This window comes from Diabrotica undecimpunctata, chromosome 8 (assembly GCF_040954645.1).
Source record: "Diabrotica undecimpunctata isolate CICGRU chromosome 8, icDiaUnde3, whole genome shotgun sequence".
In the NCBI taxonomy this organism is placed as follows: domain Eukaryota; kingdom Metazoa; phylum Arthropoda; class Insecta; order Coleoptera; family Chrysomelidae; genus Diabrotica; species Diabrotica undecimpunctata.
The window spans coordinates 125,442,823-125,460,513 of NC_092810.1; the positions used below are offsets into that span (position 1 = coordinate 125,442,823).

At 34.7% G+C, this 17,691-nt stretch overlaps 1 protein-coding gene across 2 annotated transcripts in view; it reads left to right on the plus strand.

Moving 5' to 3' along the window:
- Tmf (TATA element modulatory factor) overlaps positions 1-17,691 on the plus strand; it is a 39,322-nt gene that overhangs the window by 13,016 nt on the left and 8,615 nt on the right. For both annotated transcript variants that reach the window (XM_072540925.1, XM_072540926.1), the window contains exons 6-10: positions 1,911-2,698; positions 12,806-13,124; positions 14,233-14,494; positions 15,355-15,695; positions 17,354-17,467. In XM_072540925.1, the coding sequence (XP_072397026.1) occupies positions 1,911-2,698; positions 12,806-13,124; positions 14,233-14,494; positions 15,355-15,695; positions 17,354-17,467 (1,824 nt within the window). The remainder of the gene's footprint in view (positions 1-1,910; positions 2,699-12,805; positions 13,125-14,232; positions 14,495-15,354; positions 15,696-17,353; positions 17,468-17,691) is intronic.

Consider the following 17,691-nt stretch of genomic DNA (forward strand, 5'->3'; position numbering starts at 1 on the left):
GCTCACATCGGTCGAACTATTCAGAAGCGCCGCAAACAAGATCAGAATTGCCATGTTGATAGCCAACGTTCGCAACGGACAGGGCACTTGAAGAAGAAGAAGATCTATATCTTTTCAATCGGGTTAAGTTCCGGATGATATTGTGGTAAACGTAAAATGGACTAGCCGTACCTAGCTAGTAATTGGTTTACAGCATACATAGGGTTTTAGATTTAGCATAGAGTATCTTATGCTGCAGCTCTGGTTTTGTTTCACTTTTCTCGAAAAATATTCCTTTATGGCAACCATTTTTTCCTGGCGTCTTCTTTTCGAAGCTGATGTAGGACATTTTTCAACAGTCACATTATGATATGAAGCGTTGTCTATTAGTAAAACTGAATTGGGCAGAAGTTTTTTCTTTCAATCATTCCATATAATTCTGGTGATTCATGTCGTCATGGTAATCACCAGTTTTTAGTCCGGATTTGAAAACAAAAGCAGCGTTTTCAACAAATGTATTTTTATCACCACAATGTAAAATAAAAAATAATCAGTTGTTGCCCTTTAGATATAGGAGATTTTAAGCACAAGTTTTGGCCATCATTCCAATCTTTTGGAACTGTGAGAAAACTATGTATGCAAGTCTCATCACTATATACAACATTTTTATTTACAAAAAATTGTAAAATACTTTAAACTACTTAATATGTTAAAAATAAATATCTTGTTTTCAGATTTGTATTTTTTGACTTTTCTTAAAAATTCTGTCAGTTTTTTCACAAACATTTTTCTGTTGTCTTGCACTTTTTTCCCTTTAAATCCCAATTTCTTCAAAAATACTTCTAAAAGAAGATAATATACCAATTATAATTCTTTCATTTCATTCAAATTAGTAAAAAGCGTTCATGGTACGTCTTATTTTGTGTATATTAGCAAATGTATAAATGATATTTCTTGTAGTGTGTTCCTCAAATGGATTAACCTATGATTTGGGGTTGTGCTTGCAAATGCTTCTTTTGGGTGGCCAAATTTTTGAAGTTAGTGGTTTGTTTCACCTTCTTTAATTACCCTCTTTACCGTACGATGTTCTCTTCATACCAGCCTTGCTTTAAGGTTGATCTGCACCCCCCAAAAGGCAAACTATACATTCAAAAAAATTGACAAAAATTGAGAAGGTATATTTGATCACTAGAACTATTTTGACAAATTTTGAGCAAACTTCATGTTTTCGTTTTCGAAAAAACTCAAAAAAACTAGTTTTTTCCAAGTATAAAGCGGGAAAACCAAACATAAAATTTTGTTAATGTGATATTTGCAATAAAACGGTGAATATTTTTTCCTAAACATAATAAAAATCTCGTTAAACAAGAATTATATCTTGAGTTGCCGCCATCAAATTGTGTTGTAGGGAGGTGGCTCCATTTGAAACATCGGTAATATTTATCATCGATAGATAGCATTACTTTCGGCTTCGAAACGCTTTAAACAAAACGTCATACTGACAGGGTTGCTATATCAATTACTTTGTACAACACTTTGGCAGATTACAACAAAATTTAATAAGAATGTTATCGGTTTGAATTTTGAACTGGCCATGCTGAAACTTACAGAATAGTAAATACTGTAACTTTTGTTTTGAAAGGACGATGTCATAAAATCTACAATCTACAATATATCTATAAAAAAACCTATATCTATAAGTGCATATATGTATATATTGTATATACAAGGTGCGACAATAGTTCGTCGAAGATATCTCCGTTATTATAAAACAATAATTCTTCTTACTTGTGTTTTTGAGCCTTGAAAATTGTCATATTTCGTTTTTTTTTTTACTTCTAAATTTAGTTTAAAATTGTTCAGTTATTCCCGGGTTATAAACTGAAACAATTGTGCACCATATATAAATATTATAAAGATTTTTATTGTAGGTGGATCCTGTTCCCAGAGAAAGTTCTCCGATTAGCTCAGAAAGCCGTTCGGATCTTGTCAAAATAGGCTCAGATCATACTTCAGGCCATACATCTGGAGACGAATTGGAAACAACAACGTCTTCAGATATAGAAATAATATCTAGTCCAAATGGTGATTCCAGTAGTACACAGAGCAGACAAAGTCCGGCTAAACAAACGTGTACTAGAACTAAAATGGAGGGCAGTGACTCTTTGTTGGGCAGACTAACGTTAAAAAAAGTCAAAGGGCACAACAGAGAGCCTTCAGAGGCCTCAAGTATTAGTGATGACCTACATCCACCAGAAGTAGATAGGCTGTTAAAGAAAATTGCAGAAATAACTGAGATATTAGAATCTAGAGAATCCAAATTAATAGACGTCAATCGAAGAAACGCTGAACTTCAAGAAGTGAACAGTAGCTTAAAAGACCAGTTAAACACTATTATGAGTAAACAATTAGAAAGCGTCGATTTGTCACAAGTAACGGACGAATACACGCAACGGATATCCATATTAGAAAAGAAATTCCAGCAAGCAATTAGAGAAAAGGACAGTTATAAAAAACAATTAGATCAAATTAAGGTAGAATCGGCAAGTAGGCTCAGTAAAGGAGAAATGGAAAGTTTAATATCCGAAAAGGAAGAAACGATCAAGGAATTGATTCACGAAGGAGAAAAGTTATCTAAACAACAGTTACAGCATTCCAATATCATTAAAAAATTAAGGGTGAAAGAGAAGGAGAATGAGAATACTATAAAACATCTAAAGTAAGTTTTATTTATTTAGTTTGTAGCAATTTTTTTTGTCCACTCTGTATATCATGAGAATTTCATAAGATTAAAAGTGAAACTGGAACAAACCATGAAGTGGAAATATCCAGGAGTGGCTAGTATACCTGTTGAATACAAAGCACGTGGTGTTCGTGTGTATTAAGGTATAAAAAAAAAATTGCTTATTACAAGCTTAAATTTTTATTTTAAGAAGATCTTTTCGGAATTAAATCATTCCATCATCAGTTAACTAAAAGAGAGAGTAAAAATACCAATATTAAAAAACACAAGTTAAAATTTAAATATATAGAAATAACACGTTGGTTTTTTACTACTTACATAAAAAGTTGTTAAAAAACATTGTATGGCCACTTAAAAAAAAAACTTTCGAAGGACATCCGTATTAAAATATAATCCTCATGGTTTTATCAAGGTAAATGCAATAGACTTAACTTATTGATTATTAAAACTGAAGATGGGGGCATCTTACATGACCCCCTGTAGCTGGTGAAGTTTTTTCGACTTACATTACCTCTGATCTGTTCTGGAGTCTTGGGCTAACTGATATAAAGATGGTATGAAAAATCAGTTAGTAAACTCCATTCGCTTAGCTCGGACAAATTTTGACAGATTCATTGTCGGAAACCTACAACACAACAATTCCTACTTCTCAGTATTAATAGCTCAAGTATCCTGCTATTACAGACTTCTTTCTTTAAAAAAAGAAGAATTATTCTAAATAGTCGAAGTGTATACTAAACCCATCAAATTTTGGGTAGTATATATTTAAAAAATATATATTTAGTTGTTATAATTTAACATAACTATTTATTATATGGTGCAGATAAATAAATATTGATTGTCGGTAATTTGCAAAGTTCTATTTTATTTACTATTTAGTTTGTTTACTATTAATATTGGCTATGAGTACGGGTGCTTGGTTGTCACTTCTTCATAACATCCCAGGTAGAGATTATCTCAAACTTGACCTTTTTGAGGATTTGGAAATAGTCAAGGAAAAGAAAAACAGTCCCAATTGTGTTAATCGTCACACCAGCATCAATAGAGACTTTGTTCCACTTCATCGACAATTATTTTCCTGATCTAACTTTCTTTCTGTTAACTACACATCCAGTTTTACTTACTTCTACATTTCTTTCTAATTTCCCATATCTTAATATCACCTTATTTAATCCGCCATACTTAACTCTATTCTTGTCACCATTAATACACTAACATCACTTTTCCAATATCCCATTTCCCATCCTCTCCAATAACTACCATCTGACTAATCACACAGATTTTCTTATAAATACTCACACCACATCTATCAATCTCTTATCACAATCAGTTTCAGTATCCCCAGCTTACATCTTTACATTCATCTCCTACTTCATTTTCTTTCTCTTTCTTTTATTTCTTTTTCCTCGATTCATCTTCCACAAATTTCAAACCAACTTTTATCTATATCTACTTCATACAAGGAAACAATTAGGTAATAACATTCTCTTTACCGCTTCCAAATGATTTATTAATTTCAACTACCTAACTTAAATTTTGCCTTACCCTGGTATACCAAATTTATTTTACATCACAGTCACTCATTGTTTTACATTCTACCACCTCTTTAAAATACCAAAAATTGCTATTGATTTTACTACACACAAAACACAATACTTCACTAAAAACTGCCTATTCACAAACTTAAGCACAATGACTTTTGCTCCTACTACATCCTACATCATTCCACTTGACATTGATGGGTAAACTCGGTTCGCTAATCCCAGTCCGAACTGTCTAGTGAATTTAGTATTTATTTTTTTGCGAAGGTAGTTACTTTTTGACAGACTAAAAGTGGCTGGAAATTACTATACAACCAAGCACCCGTACTCATAGCCAATATTAATAGTAAACAAACTAAATAGTAAATAAAATAGAACTTTGCAAATTACCGACAATCAATATTTATTTATCTGCACCATATAATAAATAGTTATGTTAAATTATAACAACTAAATATATATTTTTTAAATATATACTACCCAAAATTTGATGGGTTTAGTATACACTTCGACTATTTAGAATAATTCTTCTTTTTTTTAAAGAAAGAAGTCTGTAATAGCAGGATACTTGAGCTATTAATACTGAGAAGTAGGAATTGTTGTGTTGTAGGTTTCCGACAATGAATCTGTCAAAATTTGTCCGAGCTAAGCGAATGGAGTTTACTAACTGATTTTTCATACCATCTTTATATCAGTTAGCCCAAGACTCCAGAACAGATCAGAGGTAATGTAAGTCGAAAAAACTTCACCAGCTACAGGGGGTCATGTAAGATGCCCCCATCTTCAGTTTTAATAATCAATAAGTTAAGTCTATTGCATTTACCTTGATAAAACCATGAGGATTATATTTTAATACGGATGTCCTTCGAAAGTTTTTTTTTTAAGTGGCCATACAATGTTTTTTAACAACTTTTTATGTAAGTAGTAAAAAACCAACGTGTTATTTCTATATATTTAAATTTTAACTTGTGTTTTTTAATATTGGTATTTTTACTCTCTCTTTTAGTTAACTGATGATGGAATGATTTAATTCCGAAAAGATCTTCTTAAAATAAAAATTTAAGCTTGTAATAAGCAATTTTTTTTTTATACCTTAATACACACGAACACCACGTGCTTTGAATTTCATAAGATTTTATTTACCACTTTGAAAATTGTGTTATAAAATCTGCGTAGAAAATAATCATAACCTAAATGTTTACTTGTACTGCCAGATTCCTCCAACAAGATAGGTACTGCCTTCCTTTTATTCGCTTTTCTTTCTCAATCTTGCATGAATTTTAAAATAATATCAGGGGAGCTTGAGAAGATCACCCTGATTTTGGCGGTGTGGGTGGCTAGTTGAGTCGCGTCGGATACTTAGCATCTTGACACGACGTGGCAGCTGCAAAAACACCGCTTTGCCGACATTTGTCGAAGGAGCTGTATTATGGTTTTCTTAACCCATTAGCGCTCAGTGGCAACTTTAGTTGCCAGTGACTTTCAACACCCGTAAAATCTCTTGTGTATTGTATGTGGCCTATTTTTAAGTGGTATATAATTTTTACCGTGTCCACATGTATTTATAACCTACAAATTTGCTTGTAAACTTGTTAGGTGCTCGTTAGTATTTATTTCAATATTAGAGTTTTGCAGCAACCAAACTTAGTCCTAAAAAATGTAAGTATTTTTTAGTTAATTTATGATATTTTGTGTTCATACTCAATTCATTTCAAACCAAAGGTTTATTATATATACTGATCTAATAAAATTAATTGTTCATTGAATTATAACATAATTATGATACCCTAAATTATGTATTACCCTACAATGATTTATTTTTTTCTTTTAGGTCTGAAGATAATACGTTTAGCTTAGATGAAATTATGTAAGCTTGTGAAGAAAATTACGGATCAAGTTTTTTTAGAAGAATCAGGTCTGTAGGAATAGTTCCTCCTATAGAATCTGCTGAAGCTGATACAGACGAAAATTCAGATTTATCAGATGACGAAACTGAAGGAAATCCAAATCATTTACCAGGTAGAATCCTCAGATCGGAAGCGATTGTTGAGTTGGATGAGGAAATTGTTGAGAATCATTCAAACAGTACAGTAAATATCTGTTTGGATGAGAAAAATATTGATTTGCCACAGCCAGGTACTTCAAAACCTATTGGAAATAAAAAGCGAAAAGTAATTGCATCTTCAAACAGTGTTTGGTCTCAAAATAAAGAAAACAGTTGGAATTTACCTGCCGTTACTATACCCTCTGGACCATCGACTATGGAATTTTTGAAAAACTCCCCTTCAGGCTTTCAAATCCTTTTTTACTGATACTCTAATTGAACATATCATTACACAAACTAATCTTTATGCCGGACAAAAGGGAATGCATAGTTTAAATGAAAGTTATGATGAAATTTCTGTCTTCTTGGGAATAATCTTATTATCTGGTTACCACCAACTGCCGAGTAAGCGGATGTATTGGCAAAATGAACCTGACTGCAAGGTAGCTATAGTTGCCGAAGCAATGCGAAGACGTCGATTTGAGAATATATTACGGTATCTCCATCTAAATGATAACTCGAAGATAAACACTGACAGGTTTTACAAGGTCCGCCCTCTGTTTGATTATCTAAATAGTTCATTCAAGCAAGTACCAGTTGGAAATTTAGTTGCTATAGATGGGAGCATAGTCCCGTATTATGGACGTCATCCTACAAAACAATTTATATGGGCAAACCTATTCATTTTGGGTTTAAATTGTGGGTCTTAGCAAGCCCTAATGGATTTGTGTCTCATGCTGAACCATACTGCGGTGCACATACAAAGCTTCCTGATACTGGACTCGGACAAGGAGAAAATGTAGTACTAGGACTTGCTGAATATGCCAACGTTCCTAGCGGGACTAAATTATATTTGACAATTTATTCACTTCTGTGTCCTTACTTGAAGAACTGTCTAAACGAGACTTGGGAGGAACTGGAACATTGCGAGAAAATAGAATAGCAAAGTGGATGAATTTACCTCCGAAAGGATCTTTCAAGAAATGTGATAGAGGGACGACACATTCCACATCTAATGGAAAGCTAACAGCCATTAGATGGAATGACAATTCCATTCCGTGATTAAAATGCCTGATGCCATTTCCCACTATAATTCTAATAAGGGAGGTGTTGACCTAAATGATCAGTTCACTGCTCAATATAGATGCAAAATTCACAATAAAAAATGGTGATGGCCACTCTATGCCTGGTCTGTGGATGAATGTTGCGTTCAAAGTTGGCTTCTATATAGGCTTCTAGGTCACAAATTACCATACTTGCAATTTAGAAGACAAGTAGTATTACAACTTCTTACAAAATATGGTTGTTCTCCAACTAAACCCGGGCCGCATACATCATTTTCCACTTCCGCTGTTTTGGAAGATCTAAGGACGGACAAGAAAAATCACATTATCGCGAAAGGAGACTCAAAGTACCGCAGATGCAAAACGTGTCAAAGAAGAACAACATACTTGTGTAATAAATGTAATGTACCCCTACATGTGACTTGCTTTGAAACTTTCCATAAATAATTTCTTCATAATATGTCTCTTCTAATACATTTTTATTACATGGAAAATTTTTGGTTATTACCAAACCGTAAACGCTCAGTGGCAACTAAAGTTGCCACTCATTTTGACAACCTTTTGACAGACCTTGATTTTTTTATGTATTTTTTAGTAAATATGTAACACTATTTGTAATAAAATCTATAAAAAAATTTACAACTTTCAAACTTTTTTAGTTCTGAGCACTAATGGGTTAATTTCTGGTTTCTCTTGTTATCAAGATGATAATACGTGTCCAGCTGAGATAGTGTCCCCTCAGTTCTATGGTTTCCTATGAAACCTTTAGATGGAATGTCTGGAAAGCAGTTTCATCCATTTATTCGTCATTAAATGGATCCGTATAGACTACAACCAACCCAGACCCAAGTGTATGGTGAAACAACCATAATTTACTCTAAGTAATTTTTATTATGTTTGTTATCTACTATCAGACAAATATTAGAAAAAACGACGGAGTACGACATAGACTGCCATTATATATTCGTAGACTTTAAGGCAGCGTACGATACTATTGACAGGTCCCAATTATATTCGGCGATGATCGAATTAGTAATACCAAAAGGATTGGTAGAATTAATTAAAATGACGATGATGATAGTCGAATGTAAAGTGCGCGTACAAGGGGATGTTTCAAAACCATTTAAAACCAACAGAGGACTGCGCCAGGGAGATGCGCTCTGTTCAACCTAGCGTTAGAAAAAGTTATGAGAGATTCGGGAATAAACTTAAAAGGTACGATATATACCCGTAGTATACAAATAATGGCATACGCTGATGATATCGTCATAATTGGAAGAACCCAAAATGAAGCAGTGGAGGCTTTCACACGTATCAAAAATGCCGCAGAAAACATCGGACTTCTGATTAACATCCAGAAAACTAAATATATGCCGGCCATATCAAGAATTCAACTAAATAACTTGGAGGTGCAACACGAAACGATAGAAATGGTAGAAGAATTCTGCTACTTAGGATCACTGGTAGACTACAAAAATAACACATCCAACGAGATAAAAAAAAAAGAATATGCGTGGCTAACCGCTGTTATTTTGGCCTGGGCCCTCAACTAAGAGCGAGAAGTATGTCAATAGCAACAAAGTGCAAATTTTATAAAACAATAATACGCCCAGTGCTCACATACGGATCGGAAACATGGGCAATGACGACCCGAGATGAAGAGTTACTGCGAGTCTTTGAAAGAAAAGTTTTGAGGACCATATATGGCGGAGTAAACGAACAGGGTCTGTGGAGAAGGCGATATAACTTTCAACTCTATAGACTTTTTGGTGATGCAGATATTGTGAAGACCATCAAAATAAACCGCCTAAGGTGGGTGGTCTACGTTATGCGGATGGATGAGAGTGATCCCACTAAAATAACTATGCTAAACAGGCTGGTCGGAAGAAGAAAAAGGGGGCGACCTAAACTCAGATATCTGGACAATGTACAGGAAGATCTGAGGGAGATTGGAGTGAGGGACTGGAGAAAACAGACACTCGATAGGGAAGGATGGAAGAATGTTTTGAAGCAGGCCAAGGCTCACGAAGGGCTGTAGCGCCAACTGATGATGATGATCTACTAAGGAAGATTAACGTAAGCTGAAATTTCCTTACTGTTTCTTTCAAAGTATCCAGTGACCAGTGAAGTGTTAAAAGATTTATCAGTGTATCAGGAGTACATATATTTTTTAAAAGACGGTATAAAATTTATGTTTATTAATTTTTTTTTAAATCATCTGACTGATTTAACTGACTTATTAAAATGAGTGAGAAAGAATTTGGAGTAGCCTTTATCGTAGATAATAAAATGAAGCACCTGATAACAGACTTTCAAGCCATCAATGAAAGAATCTGCAAGCTTAGGATAAAAACGCATTTCTTTAACATAACCCTTATAAATGTACACTGTCCCACAAATGAACAGGAAGAAGACACTAAGGTAGCCTTTTATCAAGATTTAGAACGAATCTATGACTCAATACCAAGAAACGACATGAAAATGGTGATAGGCGACACAAACGCCAAGATCGGAAAAGAAGAAGAATACACAGGGGTAATAGGGAAACATAGTTTGCATAGAGACACAAATGAGAATGGTCAGTTTCTAATAGATTTCGCAGCTGGAAAGAATATGATTATCAGTTCGACATGCTTCCCACATCGGGACATACATAAGGGCACCTGGATATCACCTGACGGAAATACGATCAATCAAATAGACCATATACTGGCTGAAAAAAGAATGGCGACGAGTATATTAGATGTAAAAAGCAGACGTGGTGCAAGCTGTGACTCAGACCATCTGCTAGTACAGGCACGGTTTAGATGCAAAATCAGTCGACAGGTAAAGGAAAAATATACAAAACAAGAAAAACTAAACTTAGACAACCTAAAAGTCTCTGAGGTACAAGAAAGATTTGAGAGAACAGTGGATGAAAAATTACTAGAAGAAAACAGAGCAGACTCTACAATAGAAAACCAATGGAACACAATAAGCAGTATCATACTCAACACAGCGAAAGAAGTCTTAGGAACAAAGACACAACGGAGAGAAGAAACATGGTTCGATGAAGAATGCAAACAAGCTATACAGGAAAGAAATGAAGCGCATAAGAATTACATACTCAGACGTACTAGAGAGAGAAAAACAGAACATGAGAACAAAAGACGAAGAGCAGATAAACTGTGCAGGCAGAAAAAGAGAAAGTATGAAAACCAACGGATACTAAACATAGAGAGAGAGAGTTTAAGGAAAACGAAACACGTAGCGCATACCAATTAATCAAACATCTAAGACAAGGATACAAACCGAGGACTAGCCTCTGCAAAAATAAGAAAGGTGAAATCATTAGCGATATGGACGAAATTAAGAGAACCTGGATGACATATTTTAAGGAATTACTAAACAAAGGGACACAACTACCATTACAACAACAGTGGCAGCAGCAGGCACGACAGGAGGTACAACAACAAGAACTGGGGAAAGATGGAGAAGAAAATGAATTAACTAGACCCCCAACGCTAGAGGAGGTCCAAACGGCAATCCACATACAAAAAAGCCATAAAGCACCGGGAATAGATAAAATACCGGCAGAACTACTCAAGCAAGGAGGAAGGAATTTGACACAACAGATGTACCAGCTAATACGAGAGATATGGATAGAAGAAGAAATTCCCCAACAATGGAAGAAAAGTATAATCTGCCCTATTCATAAAAAAGGAGACAAACTGTTGTGTCAGAATTATAGAGGCATCTCTTTACTTTGTTCGGGATACAAAATACTCACAAACATCATTAATCGAAGACTACAACCTCTCACGGAAAAAATCATCGGGGAATATCAAGCAGGGTTTAGGCAAAATAGATCTACCATTGACCAACTATTTACAGTTAAACAAATACTAGCCAAAGCATGGGAATATGACATGGACGTTTACAATCTCTTTGTAGATTTTAAACAAGCCTATGATTCAATAGATAGAACAATTCTACCTAATATACTGAAAGAATTTGGCATACCATCAAAATTAATACGACTAGTGCAAATGACAATGACAGAAACAGAAGCACAGGTATGTATTCAGGGACAGATCACTGATGCGTTTACGATAACGCAAGGACTGAAACAAGGCGACGGACTAGCTCCAACGCTCTTTAATCTTGTTCTGGAATATGTAATTAGACGGTTGACGGTGAGCGGAAATAACATACTTACAAACAAGTCTACCCAATTAGCAGCATACGCAGATGACATAAACATAATGAGCAGAACAATGAATGCAGCGGAAGAAACCTACGTTGAGTTGAAACAGAGTGCAGAAGCAGTAGGGCTGGCAATAAATACAAATAAAACAAAACTACTCATACAAACCAGATCAAATAGACCGGTGCAACAACACTTTATTGACGATATAGAACATGTAAATAGATTCACATACCTAGGAATGGATCTGGTCGCAAGCAATGAAGAAGAACCGGAAATAAATAGAAGGCTTGTGCTGGCAAATAAAGCCTATTTTGCGATGGGCCACATATTCAAATCGCGAGACGTACACCGGAAAACAAAACTCCGGGTCTATAAAACAATAATCAGGCCCATAGTAAGTTATGGTTGCGAAACATGGGTGGTGACACAGAAATCTGCCAATGCATTAGATGTGTTTGAAAGAAAAATATTACGTAGGATCCTGGGCCCAATAAGTGAAAACAACAACTGGCGAATTAGGTACAATAGAGAAATATACGAGCAATATAGCGAACCACCTCTAGCACAACATACTAAACTGCAGAGATTACGATGGGCAGGGCACGTGGTCCGCATGCATGAGAATAGAATCCCCAGAAAATTATTAAATGCAAGAATGCAGGGAAAAAGACCTGTTGGAAGACCTAAAAAGAGATGGGAAGATGAAGTCGATGAGGATGCCAGGAACTGCCTGGGAACGCGTTCATGGAAAAGAACAGCGGTAAATAGAGATGGTTGGAGAAGCCTGTTGAAGGAGGCCAAGGCCCGATTTGGGCTGTAGCGCCATTGGATGGATGGATTAAAATGAGGACTTAATAATAAATCAATAATGATAGGTTGAATTTGGAGAATATACTGTGGATAGTATGAGTTTTGTAGACATGACCGAAAATCTAGGGATTTTAATTGAATTCAAAAGATTGTTGATGGTTGCCTATGTGTATCTGTGTAAGTTCAAGTTCATATACGTATGAAAAACCCGTGGAGTTTTAGAAAGGAAAAAGGTATATGAATATTGTTAGAACGTAATTATTTAAATTATCGTCCTGAAGTGAAAGCGTCCTGAAATTTTGAAATTACGTGGTATGCATGAGCTTTTCTAGTTTGTTATTTAAACTTTTCCGAATTATTCCTAGATATTATTGACATGTGTATATTTTATCGTTATATTCAATCCAAATCTTAAAATTATTAAATTGTTTTTAGGGAAAGTGTGGAAAGTTTAACGACCGAATCAGATCGCCTTAAAAAATCTTTAACAGCTAAAGACGAAGTTGAAAGAACTCAAATAGAAGCTATTAACCAGTTGACGTCGAAAAATAGAAAATTAGAAAATGAAGTTAACAAATACAAAGGGCAACTCGACGATCTAACGCAAAAATATGATACAGCCAAGAAATCTTTAGATGCGGCTAAAAAGGAACTTCAAGATAAAACCAGAACAAGTAGTGAGTTACAGTTGAGAGAACAGATGCTGGATTCTTTAGAAAATCAAAAAAAGGTTACAGAGTTACAAAATTCTGAAGTAAGTATTATCTATAATTAACTATTCGTTCAATATTATATTTTGCAGTTATTGTATAAGATTAGGATCAAACTCCGTACAATCTGACCAAATTCACTTTGTATTTGAGATGCGCACAAATAGAACGTAGAACGTGGAACTCGTAAGCGAGACAGGAAACGAATGTACACTCCATGCAGGTATTTTACTTGGCGAGACGTTACCAAAATAAAATTCAGAAAATTCCGGTTTACCGAACGTCAACACCAGTACGCATCCAAATCTCAAATACAAAGTGAATTTGGTCAGACTGTATATAGATTGACTTACTACTAACTTATTTACAGTGCACAGCTTTTGTGGAGCAAAAAGTTTCATTTGCATCACTTTATGCTATTTTATCACTAAATGTTCTCTAAAGTTATACGCGTACTTAACCGATCCAGAAGCAATGGAACGCACCATGATGGAATGAACTATTTTCGAAATAAAGTAGCAAATTCACTTTCCGTGTTTCTCTTTTTACAAATTTCACGCACCAATTTATTACGCTTTCCTTTTAGGAAGTTTATTTTGTTGTTATAAAACTAACAATAATAAATGTTGGATCCATCTTCCATGACATATGTAAATCCACTGACTGAGCTGAAGTGATTTTACCGGCAAATGCGCGTTATTGCGTTTAGTTCCGAGCTATAGCTATGCTTTCCGTTGCCGGACGTCTCGGTCAAGTGCGCGCGTACCTTAAACTTTTTTTTTATCTCAATTTACTATCAAAACTCCGTTTTAATGACATAAAATATTTCTTAGAAATAATTAAGAACAAGAAAAAGTCTTTTCAATAAACTATATACTTTTAAGACAGCCATTTCTATTCTTGTAATATTGATAGATATAAGATATCAAGTTTTACATCTTTAGGATATTTCGAGCCAAACAGGGGCAAGGTTTCACCAAGCCGATCTTATTATTTACCCCAACTATTTTCTACGGTCCTTCCAGCCGGATAGCTGCACGATTTTATCCAGCCCATCTTATTCTGACAAACCACTTTTTCACAAACCATATTTTACACAATTTTTATTTCATTTTCTTATATAATTGATGTCTTGATACTTCTTGGTTACAGCTCGTGGAACAATTAGAAGATATGAGACAGACTTTGAGGCAGTATGAGGCAAATAACATTAAAAATGAAGAGAAATCTCGGGAAGACATAAATAAACTAATGAGAAAATTAGAAGAAGCGGAAACGAGAAATGAAGAATTATCACAATCAGTATCAGAGGTCAGCAAACCTTTAATCAGGCAATTAGAGTCTTTACAGGCAACACATTCAATGAAATTGGCGGCATTTGAAAAGGTAGAAGAGGAATTAACGCTTAAGATAAGTAAGTTATATCCTGTGATTATTTTCAAATATTTTCGAAACTCAATAGGGTTGTCAGATTCTTATTTCAAAAGCATACAATGCGAAGGGGTTTTAATGCGACGAAAGACGAGTGCAGTTCAATAGTGGCGTGTAAAATTATTGTTATGAAAATCATTGTAATGTCTTATCTGCAAGAACAATTATGCAATATATTTTTTAGTAACTTATTTCCAATATTTAATTCTAATATTAAAGTAATTCAGTCACCATTCTTTATTTATTGGCGTTTGACTATAGCTTTTAAGATAGCTTATAAAACAATGTCCAGTGAGTTAAATCGGGTGATTTTTTTGTTAAATAAAACGTTCTAGTTAAACCAGTCAGTCTTTGGGTTTCCATCATTAGATAACATTCTATATATATATATATATATATATATATATATATATATATATATATATATATATATATATATATATAATATATATATATATATATATATATATATATATATATATATATATATATATATATATATATATATATACCCGGTATTTAGGCGGTACACGCCCTTCCGGTAGGGATCTATGGAGGAGTATCACCAAGCCGCAAGCCCTTATCTCTTGCCGTACTGCTCCACCATAGGCCGATCAGATACCAGCATATTCTAGACTAAGCCGCAGATTCATTTAGAATTTTAAACTGCTGCGTTAGCCTTTTTGTTTTCTGTACACCGAGCTGGGGATTGAACTGACATCTCTCGCAGTGAAGCGAAGGAGAAGCCAGCCGCCCAGCCCGCTTGGCTATCCGATCTATATTAATTCTATATTAATTACTCAAATAAATATTTCGAACGTTACATATATTTGTCTATTTCAGCTGAATTGCAAACAAAATTACAAACATCATCAAGTTCAGAAAGAGTTATCAAGGACGAGTGCATTCAACTTAGATCCAAATTTTCCGAGATGGAAAGTCAAATAAGTAGTTCAAGACATAAACTGGAGTTATTGGAAATGGAATTACAGCAACAGAAAACTGAAAAACTTATAAGTGAACAAGAACTTAATAGTAAGATCGACCATTTAAATAGTGTTATAAAAGAGTATCAAGAAACAATAAATGAAAAGGAAAAGGACGTGTCGAACTTACAGCAACAATTAAGCTTAGAGAAAACTGCCCACGACTTGGAAAAAAGACAAATTGGAACTACAAATCAGGTAAATAGTCATATAGTCGTTATTACATAATTTTCTGAGTTTCCTAATCATTAATACACATCTAATCTTTTGGATGAACAACCTTTCAGTTCAGAAACACAAAGAAGAGCCAGAGTGGAGCAAAAAATGCTTTTCTCGTCCTTCTTGTAATATCGTTAAAATCTGTTGTTGGTCTTTCGAAGAAAGCTAATTTGTCTGTATATGTTAGCTACTAGTGTTTGTTTTTGTAAGAGATCTTATTTATTAATATTGCTTTTTTGAATATCTGTTATAAAACTAAAATGTACAGCATTGTGTAGTAGACATAGTAGACTTCTAGGTCTGTAGTTTTTGATATCCTCTTTGCTACCTTTCTTATGAATGAGAATTAAGTTTAACTTTTTACTGTTTGTTCGGGCTCTTAGGCCGTTGTCTTATGAGATTAGTTCTCGACGTTTCGCCAACACTAGGGGTTGGCTTCTTCTGGAGATGTTACTGCTTCGCTTGTAACCTGAAAATCGTGTCGTCGTTTGTAGTAGCTTTTCTTTCTCCGTGTTTGGCGGGAAGGGTGTTTGTGGATATTATCCAATATTAAAATCCACAAACACCCTTCCCGCCAAACACGAAGAAAGAAAAGCTACTACAAACGACGACACGCCCCCTCAAGCCGAAACCAGTGGAGGGGAGGCGAGTGGGAAATATAAATATTGCCTCCGTAGTACAACGCACCGTCATTTTCAGGTTACAAGCGAAGCAGTAACATCTGGTAAGTAACATAAGATGCTGGTATGCATCTTAACCTTAGATAGTTCGTAAATATGTCTGCTAAGATTTTCTAGGTTTTTTGGCAGCTTATTTAAACAGCTCCACTGTTATGCCATCTATTCCAGCTGCTTTACCGCTTTTCATTTTTGTTATTGTCGATTCTACTTCTTCCGGACGGAATTCTGCTACATTTTCATGCTTACTGATTGCTTCTTCAAGTGTTTCAGGTTCAGGTCCATTTTGGGTCTACGGAGAATGAGGGCCATGAATTGAGTGTGTCTTTCATGTTAAAAGGTTGTGAGGCGTACCTTACCACTCTTCATCAGTGCTAGTTGGTAAGGATTCGCTGGTGCATTCCGGCTTTAAGGCGCTGAAACCCGCCTTTCACCTCCCTCCTTCTGCTATATAACGTACTCTGATAATATGTCCTATATTGCCCGGGGGCTTACGCCACTTACGTCTTCGTGAACGTAGAAGGCAGGCTCGTTGGCAGACTTTTTAGATCAGTTGTGATCCATTCGTTACTATCAGTTAGGCATTTACCGGAGATTTTAATGGTGTCTTTTTAACAAAAGAACAACGCCTCCTATACTTATACCAGCATTGATATCCCCGTATATATATATATATATATATATACATGTATATGTATACATATATACATTATATACATATGACCGATAACTCTTAATAGAGTATAGGTCTACTTTTTTTCCACTTTCTCTGGACCTGAATCTTTTCTCACCAGTTTGTAAAACTGGATCAAAAATCCAACATAAAAATAGAGTTTCAAATTGATAGTAATATAGTATTACTGATTAAGAGAAAACTCTAAATATTCTAGTTTTAGACTTTACACAAATAAACATTTTCATTCCTCTAAAACATTAAAATTAACTTTTTTATTTTTATAGGAACATATGCTAGAAAATCGTGGTAGATCCTCACAAACGGGTAGTAATTCCCCAACTTTAAGTTTAGGAAAAGGATCCATTGCAGATTCTATGACCGGTTCATTTTGGTCACAAGTAAGTAAACAGTTTTTTAAATATGTTTATCAGATAAAAAATCAAATCAGTTCAGTTATTAGAAAAATAACACTGAAGCAATAAACGAAGTAAAGATATCTGTACAAGGTAATAAAATATGCTAATTTGCATTTAAAAATTTGCGTTCGTGTCAACGGCAGCCAAGACATGAAATATTTAACATCCTTAAAAGACGAACAAGGTGTAGGGATGAAATGTAATGT